At 40.4% G+C, this 27433-nt stretch overlaps 2 protein-coding genes across 2 annotated transcripts in view; one reads left to right on the plus strand and one right to left on the minus strand.

Annotated features, from left to right (window-relative positions):
* fhl3a (four and a half LIM domains 3a) overlaps positions 1-6647 on the minus strand; it is a 49689-nt gene extending 43042 nt beyond the window's left edge. The window contains exon 1 of the mRNA XM_004078300.5: positions 6444-6647. The gene's annotated coding sequence lies outside the window, so the exon portion shown is untranslated. The remainder of the gene's footprint in view (positions 1-6443) is intronic.
* Positions 6648-17347: 10700 nt separating this feature from the next.
* Positions 17348-21375, plus strand: utp11 (UTP11 small subunit processome component). The gene is made up of 8 exons (XM_004078301.5): positions 17348-17593; positions 17746-17807; positions 17898-18000; positions 18076-18192; positions 20427-20520; positions 20658-20788; positions 20931-21041; positions 21141-21375. Exons 1-8 carry the CDS (start codon positions 17534-17536, stop codon positions 21222-21224), a joined length of 762 nt encoding a protein of 253 aa, XP_004078349.2. The 5' UTR covers positions 17348-17533; the 3' UTR covers positions 21225-21375.
* The last annotated feature ends 6058 nt before the right edge of the window (positions 21376-27433 follow it).

Consider the following 27433-nt stretch of genomic DNA (forward strand, 5'->3'; position numbering starts at 1 on the left):
TTGATGTGCCTTATGAGGAACAATCCCTGTCCAACAGAGGTGAACAAAAATAGGGAGTCAAGTAAACTAAATGCATCCTGTCTCCTTTCAGAGTCTTTGACAGCCTTCCCGTTTGTTTTAAAAATGTGTTCAAGCCAGTGTATTTTGGGAAAAAAAAAAAAAAAAGCTTTCACACGCGTTTCAATTAAGTAACAGTCATAAAAGCACACTTCAGCAAATCCAGCAAGCCTGGCTTGTCTCAGCCTGTCTCCATTGTAGAGATGATTGCTTTCCCTTCAGAGTCACAGCCTGCAAGTGTGCATGTCTTTTAATGAACAGAACACATCAGAGATGGTGAAACACACATTCTTGCTCTCTAGCTAATTTCATCAAGCAGAGCAGGCATGTTTAGTGTTTACATCCAGAGATGGGAATGCTCTCTCCAACAGCTGCACACTAAATAAACACTTGTACTTATCACCGACAAGTTGGTACACTTCAAATCAGAACATGTTGCAGCTTTTCATACACTCCAATGAATTAGCTCACTGCTTTTTCTTTCTTCAGGAACACTGCGCAACACAAAACACATTCAAATACACACAAAAAAGTGAACGGGCTAAATGATCAGCTCAGCTCCTGGACTGCAGATCCTGGACTGTGAGGTCATTCTAACAGCCCTTGTCATGTTGGAATTTCAGCTAGCTGAATTAAAAGACAGCATCAGGGTTTTTTTTTTTTTTTTTTTTTTTTTTTTTTTAGAAAGGACAAATAGAAGACATACAAAGGTAATTCTTGATAACTTGGAGAAACTGCAACTACCATTAGAGTTAGAGCAACTACCTATTATCCCCTTTTACAGAAAGAGAAATACCATGTGTGACGGCTACAGTGCACACTAAGGTGGCAGGTTGAGCTTCAAGCTTGCGGTCTTGTTTGAGGCCTGTTGTGCATCACTGTGTGGTTCAGGACTGGTTGCCACATGCTCTGAAACTCTTGCCCAGTTAAGTCAGTGTTCCAATTTTCCAGAGGGAACAGTTGCTTACTTGTTGGTTACAAAAAGTAAAACCACTTTGTCATCTTTATGTATATGTTAGCTTGATGAAAATGGTTGAAATCTGACTTGAAAGCTCTCACTTGTTGGTCAATTTGAGTCGTCACCTAAAAACACAAATCTATCATGGTTATTTTTGAGTCTTGATGGAGCAGCTTTATTGTACTTGGGTAAAAAAATATTAATAATTCCAGATTTGGGGTTTCACAGTAGTGCTGTGGGTAGAACCGTGGTGGTCCTGGTTTAAATTGGCAGCTTTCTGTATTGAGTTTGGATGTTTTCATCCAGCTTTTGACCGTAGACAACTGGGTTAGGCTAACAGACCACCATGACCCAATTAAAGAAGAAGAATATATGTTTGGCTGCTGGGAAGTACAGCATTTGTATCAGCAACACATTAACTTACTCAAAACAATAAGGATGAGGTGAAAAAAATGCAGACATCCTAACCTACTCAAGGTCATTCTTTAATAATAAATGAGAGCATTTGGACTGGGTGTAAAAGATAATTCAGTTAGGAAATAAGTCATTTTAAGAAAGGCTGGTAATTATTGTCTTTGTACCCTTGATGTAAGGCAACACATCTCAAGGAAAAAAATATCACTAAGCTTTTTCAGGGAGACTGGGGAAATTTCCATGGGTAAAAGCCAAGGCCAGAAACCACTGAGCCTGTTCACATATCCACAAAAATCAGATAACTCAGAGTAATCAGAAATATACTAATTGGTCATGGAAATACAACCATCAGACAATCCTGGCCTACGTGATAGTTATTTTTAGTCAATATTTCTGAGAACTACACACAAATGTCCTGCATTTTTTAAAACTTCCTCAGTCTTGTGTTGTGTAAACATTGCAGCGTTGACAGCTGTAGCATTAACTTAGCTAATGTGGGAACTAATACAGCTACAAAAAAAGACAATAAGCTCCTACTGCACTCCATTTGTACTCTGAAACAAAGAAACAGTGACTACATTGGATATACAATGCTACCCTGGTCTCATATTTTAATTACATGCCGCCCCATTAGATAAAAGGTGGATGGGAAGTGGGAAGTATCAGGTCCCAGGGACATGTTCAACTGATATATCATCTTTAGATAACTGCTTTTATAACTATCGGATAAAGGCCATTGGATTATCATATCAATGAATCACTTTAAAAAAGTAATAGAGCCACCAGAGAAATCCCAGCAACATGGATAAAGCATCCTGGAAAATCACTGCAATTCAACTCTGTTTATGGATGCATTAGGAAGTATAACTTGAAACAGAATTATGCAAGAAGAAAGTTGTACAGTATTTATCACTTGGATAAGGGACCTTGAATATTGCAAAGCCTTTTGCCATCAAGTTCTCAATGACACTTTTCAGAAAGTGCAAGGTCAGGTTCATTCACTCTAGAGACACAGGATCTATGGATCTGACTGCCTTGCAAGTCCTCTGGGTCTTTCATGAAATAGTTTAATACACACAGTATGTTTTGACATTCCTATTTTTTTTTAAAGTTTGAAGTATTTTCTAAGGACAATAAAGACAATAAAGAACTGAAACTCATTTATACCTTTTGAAGAAGGGTTCAAATCAGATAAGTATACCTTTAAGATTTGTGTTGGATTGTTGCTGCTTTTCTGCAGACTGGATTTTTGATGTCATGTGTAGGAGTGAAAATCAACCTCAAAAGGGATTGCAATGGCCAATGTTCTGCACAGAGCAATTTAATAGTTACAATCTTTAGACAGAAGCCATGGTAAGCGCAGGTCAAGAGACCACAGCTTCCCTCACCAGAAAACCTATCCAGAAGAAGATTTGTCACATAAAAAGATGTGGTGTTGACATTATAAAATGTCAACTTTGATTATTTAATTTAATTTTAATATATCCAAGCTCAGCAAAGAAGAATTAGAATGAAATAAAATCCCATTGCTATTCTTATGATTGAACTCAGAAGAAATTCCCCTCACTCAACACTCTCATCAAGTGCTTCAGTTAAACGTAGGTTATTCTAAGACAAAGCCACAGACTAACAACATGGCTGTTATTTTTATGAACTGGGAAAAAAAAAGTTTAACTTTGTGTGTAACTGTAAAAACAGCCCACAACAATTTGTCTGTGCTTCCATCTCTGTCATCCACCAACAAGTTCTTGTGTTATCAATCAGCTACCTTCACATAAAAATGTAAATGATTAAATCAAAAACAGTAATCAAATGCAACTGTACTGTGACAGTTTTTGATAAAGATTTATTCACAATACAGATAAAAAAAGTCGATAAAAATAGAGATTGGTTTATCTGAATTCTTGTTCTATCAAACAAGATTTGACTGGTTGGACACTCGATGGAGTTGATAACTGCTGAAAGGTTTTCCGTCCTTCTGGTTGGTTCATTTGTATATGCTGAATGCTTCTGTTCTGGCTCTACCTTGAAACCTTCAGGCAAGGGTGCAGGGAAACAGCCAAGCTTGACTCAAATGCTTTTTTGGCACATTATAGAATGGGAAGTGAATCGACAGGATTTTCATACCCAAACGTCTGTTAAATGTGGGAACTTTAAACCTTGGACCAAGGACATCTCAAGGCATGCAATTATTCTGTATTAAATGGAGTTGTTAAAGGCATTTGCAGTTCTGTGCTCACAATTTGGTTTTTCCTTTGAAACTGTCTTTCCTTTTGAGGTAAGAGTAAAGCACAGACATGTAATTGTATGCTTAAAGAAGCCTAATTACCCCCTAAGCAGAGTCACTTACACTTCACACTCTTTATTTGACAATATAAATTTTATGTGCTCTTTAAAAGAAAGTCCTGGAATGGACTGGGCGATGCAAGAAAGGAAAGACTAAAAAGAAGTTAGTGAGAGGAGATGCCTGGATTGTGAGGAGACATTTTACTTCCCACTGGGGCCCTGGCTCAGGGGATAGAGTTTCAGACATTTACCAACAAAGCATCCACGGAGGAAGCCTTGCGACCCTCACAATAACACTACAGCACCTGGCAATCCCCTCACAGGAAATCTGAGGTCACTTCCCCCCTTTTTAAGGGAATGCAGACACACTACAACAGCCAGCCACGCGCCCCCACATCCTACCAAGGAGGGAACTGACTACCATAACAACCAATTTAAACATGCTGAAGTTCCAGTGCTACACTTTCATACACACACATATATATATATATATATATATATATGTATATATATATATATATATACACACAAAATGACAAAACCAATATTATTGTTCTCATAGCTGTTTGAGGAGGTTCAATCCAGGGCACTGCATTATGGTTTTATTGTCATAGCACCTTTTTTTTTTAAATTCCAAAATATCTTTATTGTGATTTTCAAAGCTTTATATGTTATAGCACCTTTAATCATTTTTTTACAGAAAAAACCCCAAAAAGATTAGAACCAAAACCTAATACATTACGGACTTATTTAACTTCACCAAAGCCTTGTGATGGAATTATCGGGCCGCATCCCGCCTTTGCCCTGAACTTTTGACACTCCACAAGGATAAGCAGGTACTGATAATAGACAGTGCCACCAAAATTATAACTAATTATTACTGAGACCTCAATAAGTAAGCTTTTCAAACAGGCACCTGATTATTGGGTTGTACTTCACATTTTGAGTGAAGGTGGAGAGTAAAACTATGTAGAAGTTGAAGACAAACGAAACTCTGTGATGTAGGACTGTTGATCAGACACCCACACGTGGGATTTTAAGGCACTGAGCAATTACACGAGCACAAATTGTGCCAATGGAGGAACACACAGCTGCACAATGTCACAAGAGGACTACATCAACGCAAATTCCAATTCTGCTCTCAAAAACCACCTGCAAACACTTGACCGCCAACTCCTCCATCATTACCATTGGCCAGGTTTCAAATGGTGCCAACACATAAAGGCTGCTAAAACCAGTTCAAATTATTTGGTTGCAGTCCTGCTGCAGTTTTGGAACTGGCCAGAGTCCAAAAACCACGCAGAGCTAACCTTTGGAAAACACTGGGACCTCTGAAGAATGTGACCATGGTCAAAGAAATGGAGGCGGTGGGAGGAAAAAAGCAAACAATGACATTATGCAGCTCTGTATGCTCTGTCAAGGCAAACTTCCCAGATGCTAAATGGAACCGAATAAGAGACATGTAGTTAAAGGGTGTTTCCTCTGCTGGTTATCCTTACTGACCATGTAAGAAAAAAACCTGTAGGTGGCAAGAGCACCCCAGCACTCCTCAGACCAAAAACTTTTAGAAGAGGCATACTACAGCACCATGTTGACTTCTATGTCCAGGCTGCAGCTGTATCTTCTCTTGCATCTACTCACAGTTGGATCAGGAGATTTTCTTTTTGTCTACCACGCTGGAGACAAACCAGCAGATTAAAATGTATGTTCTATACTGCAGAAAAAGGATTGCTTATGTTTAAGAGGAGGACATTGACATTATTTCTTTTTATTCATGCTGCAGTTTGTTAGTTGGGTCAAGATCATGAAGAATCAATGCAATTTTTCTCTGTCTGGAAATCAAGATTAAGTTGTTTGTGAAAGACCTTTTAATCTCCCAAAAATTCTGGGATTCTCTTGCAACCGATGTCAGAACAACCCCCAGTTCTTTCTTTGCTGCCTGTTTCAGCAGACTATATTCAATCAGAGCTTAAGGAAGAGCTTTTTGTGAACCAAAGGCATCGATTTAAAACAATCTCTTCCTCTATCTGTTATACAGACTGTTAAACTTTTTACAGTCAAGGCTGACCACCTCACCCTCCCACTGCACCCACATGACCCAGCAGGTGAGCCAAACTGTCATCACAATGACACGTACCATGAGGTGCTGCACGACTCCAGACGCTACAGCATAGACACACCCATTGCACACTCTTACTGCTATTTGCCACTTTCCCCTTTTGCAGAAAAAAAGAGGCAAGTTTCGCCTGTGGGACTTAGTCCTGTGAAGGCTTCACTTGGAGCTCAGCTTGAACTTCTCTGACAAAACAGTTGCTCCTGAATCCTTCATATGCACAGTTCAGAGGGTCACACAAGCTAATATGGTCTGTTTCTTCATCGGAAGGATGTTATTTATATTTCCTCCGCCTTGTACACTCTACGAGTGTACAGAGGGACACAACTGAATTACTGAATGAGAGGGAAGGGAAAAAGTTAAAGACAGCAACAGCAAATTTAGACAATGTCTAAACACGCAACCAGATACTTCTACTTCAGGAATTGTAGATATTTGGTTGAGCCTACTCTCAAAACCCTTTCCCCCCCAACTATACTTTCATTCAGTCATAAAGGACTAAGTAATGGACTTGAAAGAACCCAGATTATCTTATATATTCATACACACCTGTGTTTGATTTAGGATCAACAGGTTACTCAATGAAAATGATGGAGCCAAAATGTCTCTTCTTACCAGTCAGACTGATTGAAGTGTGGAGGCACCTTTCCAAGCTGCTGTGGTGGTGATCCAGCCGCCTTCCTCCCGTCAGCACACGGCCGCTCAGGTCAGCACACGGCCGCTCAGGTCAGCACAGGGATCAGCTCACAGAAAAAGCTCAGGAGTGTCGCTCTCCGGCTCTGAAACGTTCTGTTTTATCTGCTTGTCATTAGCTCGTGCTGGTTTGCGGCGCCTTCCATTCGTGAAACCCGGGTTCGACTCCGGTCTGCTCCCTGTTCCCTTCTCTACCTCTGCCGGTTCCAAGCCCGGTTTGAGAAGGTTGCGTCAGGAAGGGCATCCGGCGTAAAACATTGCCAAATTTACCATGCGACTTGTTCGCTGTGGCGACCCCTGATGGGAGAAGCCGAAAGTGGAAGCAAAGCATGAAAACTCTGCAGCACAGAGGGGTGCAGCTTGCCGGCTACTTTTGTCCTACTACTGAGGAAGTTGCTGGTGAGTCACAAGATCCCGCCCCCCCAAAAAAGGCATTCCTCCCTCCCTCTTTCCAGCGACTTCAAACAAGAGTGGAAAAGGCCCATGCAGGCAAGAGGGGAGATTCTTGCAAGGCTCTTTTGTCTCTTCAACATTGCATTGCAGTGGGTTATAATAGAATTTTGTTTGTTTTGAGTTTAGAGCAGAATATGTGAAGCCTGCATGTCATGAGATGTTTGAGTGTGTGGACCACAGGTGCTGGAGGCTTCTGAAGGATTTCTTTAAAAATAGCAAAACCATCAATGAAATTACATCACAGGATTATATGTATTATTATTATGGTTGTTGTTTTGAAAGGGAGGGACATAAACAATCCTTCCAAAAATGACCACGAAGGGTTAAAGATTGATCTAATTGTTAAATTACATTCCTCTTTTTTTTACAGTGTTTTAAGTTCAAATGATTCATTTGTGTTAAGACAAACGAATAAGTCGACTTATTCAGGATTAAGCTGACCTATGCTCTGACAAAGTGAATGCTCTTTACTTCAGTGTTAATCATTAAAAACACGAATCATTATTAATTTAGATTTTTTTAATAGAATTTAATGACATTTTACAAAGAAAATGGAATTAACTATTCAAACTCATGCATTGCCTTTCCTTTTAAGATATTTTCTCTCTTTTTTAAGACAAAAAAGACAAAAAACGCTTTCTCTTTACTGTTGATGTAAGACTCCTTTTTTAAATAAAAGTGGGCTACCACTTTTGTTTGTTTTAAAAGACATGTTTTCTTAATCAAAACTGGTTTTGGAAATAAATTGATGAAATAAAGCAACATTTAATTGATTCGTATTTAATCACAAATCAATTACAATCTATTTGGTTCAGTAGTTGTTGCATTAATACACAACCCCTTTAGTTCTACATTATTGACATATGTACTACGTTATTTATAGAAATTATTTATCTAAATCTTTACTAACATCAAGTTAATCTAGCTCTTTTTTTATAACAATTTTTAGGTCTTCAATCAAAAAACAGAGATTATGAATTAGAGGACTGATGCAAGAACAAACTAAACAAAAAGAGACTGAAATTCACAAGCATTGCCCACCAGCTTTTTAATTTTACCTTTACATTTTGCTTGCCGCAGGAGAAGTAAATAGCATAAATAGATATATTCGTTATGTCCCATAGCACTTTACAATGGCAAATCCCATTCACCCATGCACACAGATGGTGTCAGAGCTACCATGCATTCTAGCCAGACCATTTGTCATGACATATGGGCATTCAGAGCAGGAGCCAAACATGCGACCTTGTCCACTCTATGCCATAGCTTCAACACTATATCCTCTACAGGAAGCTCAAGCAAGAACTTCTGCAAAGTCCTCATAGGGCCTTCTGACGATAATAGTATTTTTAAGGAGTATTTAAAAAGTAAGGAACATATTGAAGAAAATAAATGTTAAGGAAAAGGGGAACATTTGATACACTGTGTGTTGACCACACCTACTTTTTTGAACAGTTGTTCCAAAATTGCAAAAGAGAAACTTCCCATTTGAATAAAAAAAAAAAAAACTTCAATTTTGGAGCTGCAAAACATAACTGACAATTTCTGTCTTGGAGCCATGTATGTCAGATATGACTGCATTTTTACTTCCCTTTGGCTTTCATTTTCCGTTTTTAGCCCAAACTTTGTCAAACGTCACACTGTGTGGTTTTGGTCTGATTTGGGTTTTGACCACATGGAATATTTCTCCAATCAGTAACAAGCCTTTTCTTTTCAATGTACATCCTGTGAGAACACCAGCAGAGAGCATTGTGGTGCCTTCCGCTGTCCTTTAGAGACATTCATAGATTTTTGATGGAATTTCTTCTCCATTGAAATTGATGCAAAATGGGGTATAAACAGCAGTGTACAATGCAGCCACAATTGACTCCTGATTAGTAATACAATTCCTATTAGACTTTGGCACGATAAATACATTACATGTGGAAACTTTATAGACAAAGAAACTCTGATTCTGATGCTCAAAGTTTAAGTGAATGAATGAAAATAATTCTTGACTCTGTGTTTTACATGTGAAGAAATTACATTAGACATAACAGAGACTCTAAATTTTTAAGGTCAGAAACAAATCAAGTTCAATGCAGGGGTCACCTGTTACTTAATCTGTTTTTTAGAAAAAGACGCAAAAAAAAAAAAAAACAATTTTGCACATGAAAAGGCTAATTAAATACATATGTGCCAAAACTTGTGACTCTTGTTTTTCCTGGTCCTGTGACAACTGAGAGAATGTAGTCCACACTATTCTGACCCCTCTGTTTCCCACAAACCCCTAATTCTAAATTCTAAATTTGCACTCCGAGGCGTGGTCCTGCTCGACTGTGTGCATCAAATTAGAGGATACATGCCTGTCAATTTGTCGAGGTAGAACTGGCGTGACAGCTATTAGACAGTGTGTTTCTTTATTACTACATGCTCCAAAACGACTTCTTTCATGTTTCATGTGACACATCTGTCTGTTTTGAAAAACAACTTAAAAGAGTTAAAGTGAAATTTAATATGCTACTGTACTGTAAACCTATGTATAAGGTGGAACTTTGTGGCTTCAGAACACCTGAGTGAAGTTAGCTCTAATGTGCATCATACCCCTGAGCACAAGACTTATGCAATTATGATGTTAAATGTTACACTTAAGTGATAATTAGGCCTGCATTCAAACAATACAATTCTATTTTTCACTTAACCTTTGTGTGTAAATACAAAAACATGATGGTGATGTGATGCAGAGTATCAGGTATATTAGGAAAATGTATCTGCAAAACAAATCTCAATGAACCAGCAGAGAGAAAAAGTGTTTAAATATAACAAATATTTTTAAATCTGAAAAATATTTCATTTTAGCAATCCATCTAAAATGCATAGAAGTCACACAAAAGGTCATTTAAAAACAATCACCACATTTGTTTGGCACAAGAGTCACTACGGATACCATAATGCAGCGACAGCCTCTGAATCTGATGATATATCCCCCCAACAGATGTAATTATCAGCAAAATTGCCTGAGAGGCTTAAAACCAAGAACTACACTATATGAGTGAAGTTAAATAATGTATTTTTTATTTTATCAATACATTTTATTGTTTAAAACCCATGATCGAAATCCATTATTATTAAGCATTTTGTCAAAAATGTGAACCATAACTCTGACTCTCAACACTCAGTTTTTTTATTCTTAACATGTTAACATTGTCTTTAAAGCCTGAAATAGTTTTTTCCCCTCTCAGGTTGAATAATTAAAGACCCACTAAAATGGTCTTTTAGGTGTTTTTTTCAAACATTTTTTATAGCATTTTTCTCATGGTGGAGGACACATTTGAAGAAAGTTAAGATTAAAATTACATTTCTGAGTGCTTCTTTTTTTTCAAATCATTGAGAATCAGGAGCAGACAAAAAATGCCATTTGAAAAAGCTTGTAGTTGCTAGTACAAACTATAAATTGCTCCGCTCCACTCTGATGCATCCATTTGCAGAAAAATAGATCCATGTACGTCTTTGTTTTCCTCATCTGAGCTGACATCTGGGTCAAAACTGTACAGCTGGATGGCTTTAATATTGCTTGTCTTTTATGTTGCACTGCCAATGTTAGCTTGGGCTTGTGAGGGGTTGTAAGTCATAGAGAATTTAAACTAAGAGATGATGGGAAATTAGCCCAGGCTTATTCTGTGCCACTAGTCCTTCCCACAACTTAGAAGAGAATTGCTAATAAACTACTGCCGCTCTGCACAAACTATGCCCTAGAAATAGACATGTTTTTTAATTTCTGCTAGAAATGGCATAATCATAATTAAAAGACCACTTGGAACGCTTTTACAGTAGATGAAAAGATGATTGGAGTGAGACTTTAAAAAGTTCTCAATACAATCCTAATGCAAAGTAAAGTTGTGTGAAACTTTACTTTTACAGAATAAATCTGACTGTATTGCACAGAAGCTCCAGCGCTGCCCTGAAGTCAAGAAAAGGTCTGTGAGGACAATAACAATCAGATTTCATTTGTCTGTGTCACATGTGTCTTATTGAATTGTTACCCATGTTTTTAGCTACTACTGGCATTTCACTGGTGGAAAGATAGCTTTATAAAAAACGAATTACCGGAACATGCAACCAGCTATTACCTAATCAGAGATAAGGCTGTAATCAAATCTTAGAAAATGTTAGATTAAACTAACTTACTTTACTGTGTTACTCTTTATCAATCAATTAGTTTAGTAACACGGCGCCTTTAAGTGCTCACAGTCAGTCAAACTATTCACCATATATTAAAAGTCAAAGTCAAAGTAAACTTTATTGTCAATCTCTATAATGTTTTCACATACATAGAAATTGAAATTCCGTTTCTCTTCAAACTCCAGTCTTGACCGGGAATCTAACTTCGAATTACAGAATAAAATAGAATAAGACAAACAACACCGACTGACAGTCTCACAGACAGTGAAGGTTGTTGAATTCATTTGCACAATAAATAAAATGAAATTCCAGAAATAAACTGACTATTCACACATAATTTACCAAATATGGGCGGCCGGTGCTGAACTTTTAATCGGAGCCATGGAAGGGTTAAATTCAAGATTGCGGGTTACGGTTAAGCAGTGTTCACACCGAACGTGAAATTTACGCAGTATAGGCGGCAAGTTTTTAATGTTAAGTCAATGGTACGGATGCGATCTGAGGTCCAACTGTGCGATTTGAGCGACAGGTGCGGCACAAAGGTCTGGCAGCAGTGTAATTTCAGCAGCATGGTCCCTGTCTGAACCAAATCGCCCACCAGTACCTGTCCCGTCTGCTGTGGACGAAGGCGGGTACACCCTGGACAATCTGTTGCAGGGCAGATGGAACTGGAGCGATCCCGATCCAGTGTCTCTGCCAGACAGAGACACTGGATCGGGATGGGGAGTCAGCCTGCTTGGGCCTCCTGAATTTTATGATATTTTTCTTATTTTCATTGTACCATGGTCCCCTGATTTTATTCCTGTTTTTATTTTTACCCTCACTGGTTAATGCGGGACAGCAAGCCTTCAAACTTGGTTAGGTTTCAGTTTAAATACTGTATGTGCAGCCAACAGCAAAATCCAGCCTTGGATGCACGTGGAGGCAACGTAGCAATGTGCAATCTTCCATTCTCTCGCACCTGAGTTTGTGCACACTGGACGCTGACATCGCAGCAGCTAATTATTAAAAATGAGCGTCTTTGCGACAGTTTAATTGACAGCAATTTAAAAGGAGAAATACTCAGAAATGCGATAATTAAAAATGTTTTTTAATACATTTGTTCTCTTTCATAAAAAAAACTGCCACAAGTATATGTCAAAAACAAAAAAAAAACAAAGATGTTCATCAGAGGGGGACTTTAAAGTGAACCAGAGTTTTTTCCCCCAGATAATCCGGAACAAATTTTCAGTCTGAATACAATCCGTTCCCAGAGCGGAACAATTGAACCAAAACGGCCATTGTAGCCAACGTAAACAGTATGAAAATAGCAACAAATCAGCCGTGGACATATATATAATGCAACGTTTGTCGTGTTATCAAACAGAAAAAAGGTCCAACTGTTTATTTGTTGGAACATTTATTTTGACACCACTGGAAGCGCTTCTGACATGCTTTTCTGTGTCTTGCTACACTGTATCATCCTTTTAATTCCTTACAAATTCTCTTAAAATGATGTCATAACACCACAATGATGAGACACAGCAACTCATTGAAATGTGATTGGAGGAATTGAGACACATTTAAACTATTATTAACGTGATATATTTTGTTTCTCACTGTTTTCCCGACAACCTATATGTCATAAACACTTAGAAATGTACCTTCTTGGCTTTTGGTCTTGCCATTAACAGCACTGCAGCATACCTCCACCAGACCAAAAAAGCGAATAAAAAGTGTTGTGCCTGACGATACAGACGTTTCAACGTTCAAATTTATTCAAGTTTGAATGAATTAAAAGCGCAGGACTTCCACCAAACGCAAGATTCAGGACTCGATCCAGACAAAATTAAGCAGACTGGGTCCGGACCAAACGGATTTCCCAGTCTAAATGAACTCTGAAATGCACAAGCAGTGCAGGGTATCCAGGATTGGTGTAATGTGGTCCCTCTTTTGCGCTCCGGTCAGAGCATGCGCAGCAGCACTATGGACCAGTTGGAGACACAGGAGGGGTGGCTGGATGACTCCAACATAAAGAGTTAAAGTTATCCATCGAAGATGTGATGAAAGCATGAATCACTGTTGGAAAGAGGTCGTTCTGATAAAAACGGGTTAACCTTCATCACCTGCCTTCAATAAAAGGAACTAATTTGTCAGTCAAGTTTAAAATCATTGTCCATTTTATTACGAAGATTTGACACAGATTGTTTAACATTCAAATGAAGCCAGATCATCACTTCCATCTTTAAGTCACTAAAACTTAAAAGGGTCTGGGCCATCCAATCTTTAATGTCTTGTAAACGCTAAAACAGTTGAGTGACAGAGCATGGATTTTTAACTGGTAAATAAACAGCAAAAAGAAAACTTTATGCTTTTACTGAATGAAGCCCGGAGGAAGGAGTTACAGGGAGAACAATAGAAGTCTTAAAATAGAGCCCTATAAAACTCCAAACAACAGTAGAGTCAGATCTAGAAACACATACACATAGTTCTGTCCACTCAATATGAATAAAAACTTTAGTACCACAAACCCCTGCCAAAACATTTAAAGAAAAATGTTGTGATCTACAATGTCAAAAGTGGAAAAAAATTCTAACAACACAAAGATAACATAGTTTCCATCATCAGTCACCTAAAGGCCATAATTGAAAACCATGAAAAGAGCAGATTCTGTGCTGTGCAGGGTTTTAAAGCCGGACTGAAACATCTCCTTACAGGAAACCAATATAGTGGGTTAGTTGCATATAGACAAGCAGTCTATTTGTTCATGTGTGTTTAGTATCACTTTTAAAACTAAAAAACTGGGGGGAAAAATGGTTTTTAGGGCAGGAAAATGTGGGAATTCAATAATAATCTAATGCTAAATTCTAATGTTAAATGTGGACTGTTTTGTTTGACTGATTTGAAAAATCACTTTGCCCCACAACACCAGGCAAAACAATTACAAATAAGCTATTAAAACTATTAACAACGTTAACCTATTAGCAAATTAAAGCAACCTCAACATTGCCACCAATTATCAAGATTATACAACATTTATACTTGGCCCTGTGTTTTATTTTTTTAATTAAAAACAAATTGTTTTTCTTTAACTTTTTCAATCCTTGCAATACCTTTTTCAAAAACTGAAATAATCCGCTTCGGTCTGGTGAAATTATGTACCACCATTGGGTTTTTGGGTGGAGAAAGCCCCATCCTTACACTTATTACTCGTTCTTTACTAAACCTGTAAATAACTTATTTGAACACAATTGTTTACATAGATCTGAAACTTAAGCTGCAAATTAAATGGGTGGTGTCTTTTACGTTGGCAATGATGCATTTTTTGGACAGAATCGTTCTATATATCCAAATAATCTAAAAGGGGAATGCAAAGCTTTATTGTTCATACAATAGAAATGGGAATTTACAGCCCAGGGCACCAATGTCCTCTTGTGGTTGCTTTTATTTGTTTGCTAGTTTGTTTGATGGCGGCCTTATTGTTGAATGAAGATTAAATAAATTAAAACGACGTAAAAAATAGTCCTGAGAGTGGCTTAGTCAAAGGTTTTCCTATATTACACAGACATGTGTTTAAAATCAGACATTTAAAAGTTCTTTACAATAGTCTGAACATGATAAAAACTAATTTTCCTCTAAGTCAAACCAGTCAGTTTTAATCAGGTACCCCTCATCACATTTGTAATGTCTCAAGACATTTATTCTTTATAAGATATAAATTATAAATATCTAACAGCAGTCACATAGACAAGACCCAATAGTCTTATTAAACTACAAGAAACACCAGTGTCAACATAAAGGCTGCAAATAATATAATATTTATATTTTCCATTTATAGAAAACAGCACTTTATAAACTTTATTTTAAGGTTAAGATGACACTTTGATTGCCAGCATTATTAAACCACAATAAGCACTAAGATCCTGATAGAATGTCAAATTAGAAAAGCAAAAGTAATTAAAGCTGTGAATACCTAGAATTATGCGTTCTTTTTAAAACTGATTTAACAGAGATGAACCAGGAATAAGCACTATAGCCAGCTTTGAAATGCTCTTTGTTTTCACCAAAGCTAAAAGAGATGCGGTTGAACAATTGGGGAAAGTCTGGCTTATGCATTTTTTGACTGGGCTGGCCTGGTACTCCAGATGAGGACCAACCATGGTCTGGGGAAGCATACCAAAGCCCTGAGCTCAGCCCAAGTGCAGAAGGCTTGCAGTATGTCAGCAGTGTTATTTTTACATGGCCATTGTAGCAAACCGAATGGCTGCATCTGCTCCACCATAGCATTCTTCCACTGCTGACCCTGAGCAAACCCACAAGCTCTCGTGCTCCTGTTCTTGCATCAGCTTGTAATGAGCCCCCTGATTTCCAAAGTAGTATTTACCCCTACTGTGGCTGACCAAGCAAATCACTGTAAATGATAGATATTCACATGAATTAAACAGCAGAAAGCCCGGTTAGTCGGAGTGTCGACATCTAACCCGTAAATCCTCTCTGGCGTGGATGTTTGCCTTGTTAAACACATGTTAGCGGGGAAGAGTATCAATTGGGCCTCAGACTGAAACCTTCAGAGGAATGGAGCTCATTGGCCATCAAACTGATAAACAAGCCTGTGACACAATGTGGAAACACTGATCCCATTCAGAGATCCCATCTCATTTTGCGCGCCAGGCAAATCTCACACGTATAAAACAAATTCCTTGTGGTCAGGGAGGGATAGTGAACTTTCATTGGGTAACATTGGCTGTTTAGTGGAATATTCGTCCGTCTCTCTGGCTTCTCTTCACATCCACAAAAAGTTTGGAAGTCTGGGCGAGATTAGGCAACTGGTGCCAGTGCGGCTTTGTCTCTGCTGTCCCCAAAATATCACGTCAGGAAGTGGACAGGGTTTTCTCCCAGGGTAGAGCCTTGACCCTCTCATCTGCTGAGTTCCTGCTGAACTCTTCAATAGATGAAAAGGGGAAATCAAGAGCACACAGGCTCTAGATAAGATTCTTTTTCTTTAGAGTCTGCACACAATCTTTTTTTTTATAGATCTAAAAGTAAATAAAAATGTTTGACCATTTACTAATATCTGCCCTTTTAAATGCGTGTCTTTATTGTAATTCAATCATTGAAGGGTCTTTAAAGTACAGCTGCTGTGATGTTTTTTTTGTTTGTGTATATCTTTATGAGGTATCAGGTCTGCGGTGTGCACAGCTACAGAATTACATCAACTATCTCATTGAAAATTATTTGCCTTTTTCAGTCAGCCTTTTTTACAGCTTTTGAAAATGAAAGTTGATTAGCAAAAATGTACTTTTTGTGTTTCTAAATTTATAATAGAAAGACAATTAAAGATGAAGCTAATACAAACATTCAAAAAATATTTTTTATCACATCACATAAATATTCTAATATGTGGAATTTTTCAAAGTCTATCCAGAGTTTTTATAAATACATTTTTGTAATTTGTATATTGTTTACTATTAAACTCTTGCATCAAGCTCTGAACAGATAACTGCCATAGAATTTACTTAATTTGTTGTTTGTTAGTTAAAGTTAAGCTTTGTGTGTGTTTAAATAGAAATATTTTTTTATATAAAGTTTATTATTATTTTTTTTTTTTGGAATGTTAAGTGATGTAATTGCTAAATCATGAGACCTCAGAAACTCGTTTAGTTTCAGTCTAGGTAAGTTTAGGTTATTGTGACCCCTAATATTCTTTGATCATTTATTAAATTCAATTGGAGTTATCTAAGTGTACAGAGCTTGATGCCAAAGTTTGTTAAGAAAAACTGAAACATTAATTAAAAATACAAAAAACTGTGGGTAGGCTTGGGAAATTTGCATAGTAGGTTTAATAGATAGACTTTCTTTGGTGTGACATCCCTATCATGGTCCAGTATCAAACTTTCTATTGACAAACACGGCCATATATTTCCAAAGCTAGCTTGGTAAAAGAAAAGTAAAAATGAGGATCAATGATTCATCAGAATAGTTATATCTTGAACATAACAGGTCTACATTTAATATGTGAAAAAACGAATTAACATTCAATAAGAAAATTCATATCACACACTGCTCTCTAGTGTTGAAATGCTTAACTACAACACAGAGAGTATTTATCATTTAACACAAGGAGAACGTAAGTATTTACGGGCAAATAAACAAAGGTTTTAATTTTTCTTTAATGCTTGTTTTTTTAATGTATATTCATTTATTTAAAAAGTCTATTTTTATGTCAAAGTTTGAGTTGCGAATCTGCGGCGACGAAACAAAAGCTACGTCACTTTGTTGCAGCAGACAGGAACCCACGTGTTCCGCTGTGAGGGAAGCTCTTTGCTCCAAACCAGAAGCATCTGAGGATTTTAGTGTCTGTATTCATTGAAAATCATCAGCCCTAACAAAACCAGCTCGATTTGGGACATATTTCAAATATGTCATCCTTCAGGAAAGCCCTGAAGTCCCGGCAGAAAAACCACCATGAAAGATCTCAGGTGAGCCCTGCAGAGAGTATGTTGTGGTTAGCTTGCTAGCTAGCATCTTAAGCTAAGTTATAGTGTTTTTAAAGTGAAGTTGTGTTTTCAGAGCACATGAGCTGTAGGATGTTCGTCAAATCTATCTCTAACCCTACCCTTTTTCCGATCAGCCTGGTTTCAGGAAACATTTAGGATTGCTGGAGAAGAAGAAGGACTACAAACTCCGTGCTGAGTAAGTTGTAACATCAGTTGGGTAACTTCTAAGTATTTTTTTTGTTTTTTGTTTTACACACGTCTGAGTGAGTTGCTTTTGCTACTTTAGTGACTACCACAAGAAACAAAACACTCTTACTGCTCTGCGAAAGAAAGCTCTGGAGAAGAACCCAGATGAGTTTTATCATAAAATGATCAACGCCAAGCTGGAGGTAACCATCAGCATCATTTAACAGATTAACATAAATCCTTGACTCATTGTTTTTGCGTTGTGTTTTTGTTGAAAGGATGGAGTTCATATCATGAAGAAAGGACAGGAGGAGGTGATGACAGAGGAGCAAAAGAAAATGATGAGGACTCAGGACATTGGATATGTGGAGATGAAGAGGGTTGCAGAAACTAAGGTATGTGATCCAAACTCACCAGTCAGCCCCGAAGGACTTCATGTTATATCTCTAGCATCCCATCTTTACTTTGCATAGCTTGTAATAGGTTGATAAAGTTAATCAACCCTACAAAGCCCGGTTGGATGGCTACTGGCTTAAAAATACATCAATAAATAAATAAGTAAAGCTAACTAGTTGACCTTGATGGGGTGTTTCAGTCCACAGAAGCAATCTGATGACCTCATTAAAGGACACCTGAAAGCCCCAAAGGACATCTCCACCCCTTCCACCGTTACAAGCTTCTTGAGCTATTGTCATGGGGAAAACAATCTAAACCTATACCTTATAAATAAAGTAACGTACAACTGGTTGTATGTTATGTGCTTTAAATGTAACTATAAAATATTAAAGAATTTGTACCAGCTAACCCAAGACAGAGGGGTAAAGTCATCTAAGGATCTAAAAACAACAGAAATTCCTAAAGTGAGGTCAAAAACATGTTTATGCAAGCAGGGAGGCATTAAGTACTAGTTTGAGTTGTACAATAACCCAGCTCAGTGTAGGTAAGGTGTAGATTAGTTGAATAATACTTTCGAAATGAACTGCTTCATCAGGAAGGTTCTTAAATCACTCACATGTGCAGCATAAAGATTCAATGATCTGGGGAAGGTGGCTTTGAGAAAAAACACCATAGTTTCTGTTTTCTGTTTAGTATAACTTTAAAAAAAGTAATGCCTACAAATCTTTAATATCAGGTAAACTCAACACGTGGTGTTATAAGATCTATTGTGCAAAAAATGTTGCAAATTACTGTCCTCTCAGACTGGTGAAAATATGCAGAAAAATAAATGATAAAAAGATAAAAGTATAGAAAAAAATTGTAAAAGTGAGAATAATTACAATATACACTAATATAACTCTTCTTTATATTCCCATCTGTTCCTTCTGACAATCAGCTGATGCTCTGCAGCTGCCCCACCTCTCAGCTAATTGCATTGCAACAAAGAGAAACAAACGAGGAACTGGGAGAAACTGGAAGGTGGTAACACCCGTTCCCATAGAACCAAGTCTTTAAGCCCCCCAAAACAGAGACAGGGCATCAGCCACTACCATCATCTGCTCCACGTTTGTGTTTAATTTCCAAATTGTTCTCCTGAACCAGCAAAGCGCATCGCATGAGCCGCTGGTTGTGATTGTACATTCGGGCGAGCAACACCAAGGGATTGTGGTCTGTATATACTGCTAGCGGCATTGAGGAGCCCACGTTAACATCTAAGTGTTGTGGAGCCAGCAGAAGGGCAAGGGTTTCCTTCTCCATTGTCGAGTAGTTCAGTTGGTGTCATTTGAACTTAGCAGGCAGCGCAAATAGTGAAATTTGTTCAAGCACAGAGTCTGTGGTGGGGTCAGCGGAGGTAGAACAGGCAGGGAGTTGAGTCTCCTTACTGTCTGATAGCAATTATAACTTTCACTACATGATTAGAAATATCTGATTGTAGCATGAGAATAAAAAGTCCCATAAGGACAGAGCCTAGAGACAGGAAGTTTAAAAAACTTTTAAAAATGTGCTTAAAAAATCCTATCCTCTTACAAGAACAGAAAACCTTCACTAGTTATATGCAGTTGTAGTGACTTTTTTTAACCTTATGATAGTGATTTATCATTAATGCAAGATTCCTATTGAAATAATACAATTATGCATATTTTACCATAAACTGAGTGAACCACAGAATCCATTTCTGATACTTTTCTGTTGCACTGATGTCACCATGGGTTGTTATGGATTCATTTTCTTTTAAAATGTTTGTGTCTTTAGTTTGGAAAGGTGCGCCGAAAAGAGATATGTGGCTAAGTTGCATTTAAAAATAAAGGCTGAATTAAATGTAAACTTTTTCTGTCTTGTTTTAAACGATTAACAATTTCAAAGTACAGGATTCTTGAAGGTTCCAGAGAAAGGACAATGTAGCCACTATTCATCGGTGATGAACAGAAAATACAAAAGAGCTCTTGTCTGTTAGTTACATGACCAACCAAATTATTTTTTTTTTCCGGTCACTTAACAGTAATTGAAGATGAACGATGAATGAGATATAGTTCAGGAACCAAATAACAGATAAGATTATCTACAAAACCATTAGCTGCAATGTTCCTGCAATTTATGAATTAATGAGCAACATAAGTTGGATCATCTTGTTGCAGTGATCTTTTGGGGACCTTTTCCCTCCTCGGCATTGATTATCCTTATGTGCTTTCAGAAAATTGAGAGACTGAAGGGAGAGCTCCATCTTCTGGATGCAGAAGGAAAGCAGCGAAACAAACACACTTTTTTTGTGGATTCCAAAAACGAAGGTAGTGAAAATCACAGCGGTAAAATGTAAAAAAAAATAGCCGTGATCTTTGGTTTGGGGTTATCGATTTTAGGGTGATGATTGGTTCCTTTGATTTTCTGAGAAAAGTTCTCGCTTGTTTTTTTTTATTTTTTGCAGTAGAGACATTCGACCTGGCAAATCACCTCAACGTACCTCCAGAGCTGCTGGACCGGGTTTACAACAGGCCGACTCTACAAACCCTGGAGACGAAGAGCATCAAGGGTGCAGTGGAGCCTGGGAGCATAAAGGTCGAACTATTATACAATGTTTTGGTTTTATAAATTGAAACTTTTCATATTAATTCTATTGTTTTAAGAAGAAAAAAAAAATCCATGCTTATTTAAAGCACTTTGACTCACAGTGTTCTTGTCTATTATCCTCTGCCTGCAGAAGCTTGCCAGGGAAAGAAAGCATCAATATAGGATTCTATCTCAAAGGATTGACAGAGAAAAGAAAATGTTCATAATTAGCCAGAAAATTCAGACCCGTAAGGACCTACAGGTGAGACCTTTTTTATTCTTATTCAATAAACCTTTGAAATCAAATCTCATGGAACCTTTCTGTCTCTTCTAAACAAGTGGATATTTTTTTTTGCACCAGGAGAAGACTAAGAAAGTCAAAGTTAAAAAGGAGACAGCAAATTCTGCAGCTATCTACAAGTTCGAGTCCAGAAGAAAACGATGAGGATGGACTGCAAGAGGAAAGAGGGATTCAGGAAAAATGATAGATTTTCTCTTAGAACAGATCTATAGGCCCATTTTTTCCTTCATTGTTAAGAGCATGCTGTTTTGTACATACTTATCGAAGTTTAAATGAATAAAACATTTAGCAAACAGGTGACTTTTGTGTGATTTCTCAAGCTTGTGTAGATGATGGAAACACTGTAAATTCATCAATGATGACTTAGCATTTTGTCTTTTTTCCGGCAGAAAGCTGAAAGATAAAAACAAAAAGCTTGTTGAGAGCAGGGCCACTTGTTGGTGTGAGAATCAGTGGGATCCCCCTTCTCAAAAATAAGACAAGTTTTTATTTGTTTATACATTTTTGCTATGTTGGTGTGCAGGAAACCTGGGTTGTCTTCCCAGGGCTGCAATGAGCTTAATCCATTGGGCAAGACCTTTCACGCTACTACGTATCCACAAGGGAGCCCAAGTCTATGTCATCCTTGTGTCGGGGTTGTGTCAGGAATGGCGTCCGGTGTAAAAATCTGCCAAACCACCTTTGGGAACCAGTGAAATTTATGGAGGCAGCTGCCGGGATGTGCACAAAACTGAATATTTATACATTTTCACCAACAAGCTGAGGTCCATTAATAGCCGAATCACAATCTTAATTTTTTTTTTTTTTTTTTTTTTTTTTTCTAACTTGTCCTGTCCAACAGCTAGGCAGACAGATGAGAGCTGAGGGCCTCTTGGGTTGGACATATTTTACTTTAACAAGAGGGGTTATTAATCTTCAGACAAACCAAAGGTATGTCTGAATAAACCCTTTTTGTAATTGAGGCCAAACTTTATTAATTTCAAACATGTCTGAAAATCTTTGGTGTTGGACCGGACGGAAAAGGAAAGAGGGGAAGAAGAAAGAGGGACGTTAGAGAGAGGGGGGGTAGGGGGTGATAATAGGAGGGGAAGGGGGATAAGACCATGAAGCAGCATAAAGCAACAAGTTTACTGGTTGTTAATCATTATGGTAAGGTTCAAATGTAAAAAAAAAACACAAAAAAAAGGGCGGAGCCTGTCCACACACACACTCAAATGTTATAAACACACCTGTTAGTTGCAAAAATGTCCACCTGTCGACATGTACACAAAACAGATAGTGTTCACACGCATACTTATGCCTTAAAACCAACTAGTGTGAAATATTTCAGTCATTCAGTCTGTTGAGCTAACACCTGTGCTCAGGTGAGTGTTTATGTTCTTCTAAAATGGATGGTGGAACGTGAAAAGAAGGAGGGAGAGTGCCCAGCCATCCCCACCCCAAGACCCCCACCGCACCAGCAGCGGCAGCCGGATTCCCCCCAACACCACACGGGAACCGGCAGGGAACAACCGCCGCCCGGGCGACCAAGCCCGCCACCCAGGCCAGGGCCAGCAGGGCCGCCGCAAGGCCCCCAGAGCCAGAGAGCAGGGAGGCACGGAGGGAAAGAGGGCGCCGCCCCAGCCCAACCAGGAGAGCAGCCCCCCCGCCGCGCCGGGAGAACCCAACGCAGGGCCCCACCGGAGAAGGACGCCCACAGCCCCAGACGAGCACCCCACCACCACCCAGGAGTTCCGGGCATCCCCCCGCCCCAACCCCAGGTACGGGCCAGGACCCCCCAAGGGAGACCCACTCCGCACTCCAGGCAGCCATCCGCCCGGCCCACGGTTGGTCCAGGGAGGAGCGAGGCAGGGGCCCGCCGCCCCCGCCCAGGAGGGGGGAACCCCGGGGAAAAAAGAGGGCCCACAAGGGGTGTTGTAAATATGGCCCGACCAGGCTCGGCCACAGTTGGAAATTTGGCGGGGCCCAGCACTCAGGAGCAAGGACCAGAACCCACCCCCCAGGGACACGAACACCCCCGGCTCAGATGTAATGTGAACCCCCCCACCGCGCGGAGAGAGCACCGCCGGGCCCAGGAAGCCAGCACCCCGGGGACACAGCCGCCGTTGCAAAGGGGCCCGTACCCCCCACCAGGGAAGAGGCAGGGGACAGATGGTCCTAGGTCCCACCTTCCTTGCAAAATGTGTGTGCGTGTATGTGTGTTTGAGAGAGTGTGTGTGTGCATGTGTGTGTGTTTATGTTGGGATGTATATATTGAGGGGGGAGGGGTGTGTGTACTAAGGGGGGTGCGGTTAAAATTGGCGGGTAGGGCACTAAGGGGACGTCTCCTGATTACTCACAGTGACGTCCCCTCACCCTCCCCACCAAGGGGCCCTAAATGTCTAAGGTGCGGTTAAAATTGGCGGGTAGGGTGCTAGGAGGACATCCGCTGCTTGCTGGCAGTGATGTCCAAGCACCCCCCCTACCAAGGGCCCTACATGTCTAAGGTGCAAATAAAACCGAAAGAGGGGGGGCCCACTCCATACGGCAACCACAGGAGGGGGGTCACTGCCTAGTAAACCCCCCCCCCAAGGCTCATCGCAGGCTAAGCCCCCCACCCCCTCACCCTATTATGAGGTTATATGAGGAAGGGGTAAGTTGGGGACAGATGATAGACTGTCCCCCGGTGGTCAAACAGCCGTCCCCCCCCCCCCCCGCCCCCCCCCCCCCCCAGCAAGGGGGCCAGGCCCACCCAGCCCCGGGGCCCCACCCCCGGAGGCGCAGACACCCCAGGCCCAGCACCACCACCCCCACACAGAGAGAGGGGAGCCAGAAAGCGCCGGCCCCCCCCGGAGCAAGCCCAGGCCCCCACCCCCAAACGCCGGCCCTAGAAGAGCTCTGGTCAGGCCTCGACGGGACCGAGGCAGCCAACCGGCCGGGGAAACCGCCGATGGCCTCAGCGGAGACCCCGACCCGTCAACCCCCCCTGCCCCGTACCAATAGTGCCCCCCCCCCTCCCCCAGAATGCCCCCCCACAGGACAGGGCCGACAAGACCCCCACCCCACCCCACCCCCAGACCCCGCAGCTGAAGCGGATGACACCCAGAGTGACCTACAATCTTAATTTTAACACAAAATATAAAACGGAGGTGCATCATTTCAAGGTCTCACAAACCCTTGATGTATGTTAAAAGACAAAAAGTAAAGTGTTTGAGTCGGCAGTGAGGACAGGATGAAATGAAAGCATTTGCCAAAATACAGACACGGCAACGTGCCAAATTTTATAAAACACGAACAAATGGAGCAGAACAAAACCGCTTGTAGTGTGCTTTGTTATGGCACATGGAGTCCAAAGTAGCCTTAGGAATCAATTTTGCCAATCATGTTCCTAAAAAAAGTAAGATGAAACTCTGAGTGTAATCCTAGTGTTGGGATGTTGAAAAAATTGTATTCTGAAGTTAAAAATTAAGTCAATACTTTATCGATGTCTCTGTTTTAACCAGCCTGCTAAATAAGTTGAAATCCCAACTAGATCCTGTGTGGCGTTTGCATGTTCACCCTGTGAATGTATGGATTTTCTCCTCCCACAGTCCAAAAACACGCTTCTTTATGGTGATTCTAAATTTTCATTTGGAAAGAATGTAAGTGTGTATGTGTGTGGCCCTGGGATGGTCTGGCTTGTCCAGACTGTACCCTGCCTTTGTTCTAGAGCAGCTGGGTTAGGTTCAAGCAGCCCCATGACCCTGCATAGCACTAAGAAGCACTAGATAATGGATGCATGGATTGTTCAGAGTCTAAGCAAAAGTTAGCCAATTTTAACTTCCCACTAGGGGGCATTCACGCTCTTTCTCACACATACAATTCAAGTTTTGCAACAGGATCTCTAGAAAGTGTAAAGTCTTGGTTTATTACAGATATTACTTGTTTTGGCTGCCCATCACATCACAGTTTTTGTAATGCAGCTTTGAAGTTGTGATGGATTTCTTCCCTCTTTGGGTTCAGCCACGTCAGTTTCAGGTTTGGACCTTGAATCTACACTTAAAACCAGGAGAAACAGCTATGCTACATTTCAAAGCTTCTTCAGGGGCTGAATATAGACATTCGTCTGATGTTGACCACACATCTGCGTCTTCCTGTTTCCACAAATTCTTTTGACTTTCAATGCATATCCTTAGCAGAGGACTTTTGTTTTATCACCTTTTTTAAAAACTCGTTATAAAAACGGCTGCAAGAATGGAATAATTAAAACCTCTAGTTCTGCAGAAGCTGTTGCAGCAAACAAGTAACCAGCAGCGATACGCTGCCTTTAATAGGAACCCATCCATGAGTTTCACCTAAGGCTCCATGTCAGCCTATGTGTGCATGGTTTCTTTGACCTGTAGTGTGGAAGAGACATGAGACATGATGCCAAACGGCAGATCAGAGTGACCCAGGCTTGATTGATTATTGTGGTGGCAGCAGCTTCATAAACGGAAGCCATCCATCAGCTTCTCCTGGGAGACCCTGACAGAAGAGAAAGGGGAGAGCAACTGGATAAATGCAGTGGAAGGGTGGAGTGAGAAGGAGGCCTTGGCTTGAACGCAGCTGATCTGAGCAGGAGGTGAGGTCCACACCAATGTCCATCTAGTCCATCTACTCTTGCTTCCAATTTAACAATCAAAATAAAAATGTGAGAACCTAATTTAATTGTCATGAAGAACGCCAACAGATGAACGGAACTAAAGCTTATCTAATATAATGCATGCATGTGACATTTCAGTATTGAAGAAATGCATCACAGTCTGTGTACACGAGTGAATAACATCCTGAATCAGCTCTCCCTCGTTCCTCTCACCCACTCCCCCACCCTCCGTTACTGCGTCACAAAGCTGAGAGAACGACGTTTACCAGGACCCCGAGGCCCACAAGTCCATAAGCGGAGGGGGTGTAGGTCGCTGAGGAGAGCCCAGGGGTCAAAACACTGTGTGCGCAGTTCCGGGACCCTTACATGACTATGTGGCCCGAGCACAGACAAACCACTGTTCTTCCTCAAGCTTTCCTTTCATTCACCCCCCCAGCAACGCAGCTTTAGTGCCGGGGCGGGCAATGGGGTGACCCTCTGATTTTAAAGATATAGACAGGCATTCCTCTATTGTCAAAAGCCTCATAATTCATTTGACTTCTTGTGCAGGGCATCCTGCCCCCCCCTGTATGCCATCTCCAGAGTTAATGGCCCTTGAAGTTTGTTAACGAATAGTCACTTTTGCAATTGGAAGAGGGGGGGGGGGGTGGATGTGGAGGACTGGGTGGCAGTAACACAGCTGCAGGGTGCAACACTGACCCTGATCTTTCCTAACTTCCACAGTGTAGCCTGGTTAAGAGGAAGAACAATACAAAAGCTCTTTGTTTTGGGTTTGGTTAATAGAAATATGTAAAAAGTAGAATCAGTTAAAAAAATCCTTAAATTATGGTTATGTTTTTCTTAGTGATTTTATGAGCAGTAAAGCTCTTTTTTATTTTAAATATAAAGGAGATAAATCCTCCCATCATGATTTTATCTTTGTATTGCATCACAAAACCACAAGTGCAACACCTCCGCCTAGCTCATTTACCAGCTTGCCCTGCATACAGATCCAGGTTAAGGATGGTTAAGGACAGTGCTAATCGATCCGCCAATTACAGAGAGGTGGGGAACGAGAGGCTTTGCCCTGGGGGCTTAGTGTTGGGAGGGTATCGCCAAATGTGAAGGTTGAGGTGGATGAGAGGTAGTCTTTATCTGTGGATCCTCCTCTCCTTTTACTTGAAGCGGGGTGTCATGGGACTTTGAAGTAGTGGTACGAGAGGAGGGACAGAAAAGGGGGGGTCGAAAGGGCTGTCTCTCCATGCCAGGGGGAAGATGTCTGAAAGAAAATCTTTGCAGGCTTGACAGTAGCCGTGACGTGCGTGCCTTTTTTGTGCAAGTATTTGGATATCTGTGTGTACACCGGCATGTTTGTGTGAGTATCCATGTGTGCCCGAGTTGAAAGTCTGGTTCTTGGAATGAGGTGGAGATCACAGAGACTCCTTTAAAAATTGCTGCTAATGAGCCCTGGCTGGTGAGAGGTACTTGAATTGATTAAATTTGCATGAAAGCCTAAATCATGATAGGGGCCTTAAACTTGTGCACCCCACCTCTAGGTGCACACACACACATACATACACCCCCCGCTATGACGCCCACCTCCCCATTGTATCTACAGGGGGTAACTATGCTGGGGAGAGGGCCAGGATATACCGGGGGGAGGGTGTGTACACGTTTGTGTATGTGTGGTGTTGAGCGGGGCGTGAAGCGCACCCATCTGCCCCAGTATTACTGTCAGTCCATCATTCCGGGGAATGCCAGGCGCATGCCTTGG

This window comes from Oryzias latipes, chromosome 16 (genome assembly GCF_053564925.1).
Source record: "Oryzias latipes strain Hd-rR chromosome 16, Olatipes_Hd-rR_3.1".
NCBI classification, from domain to species: Eukaryota; Metazoa; Chordata; class Actinopteri; order Beloniformes; family Adrianichthyidae; genus Oryzias; species Oryzias latipes.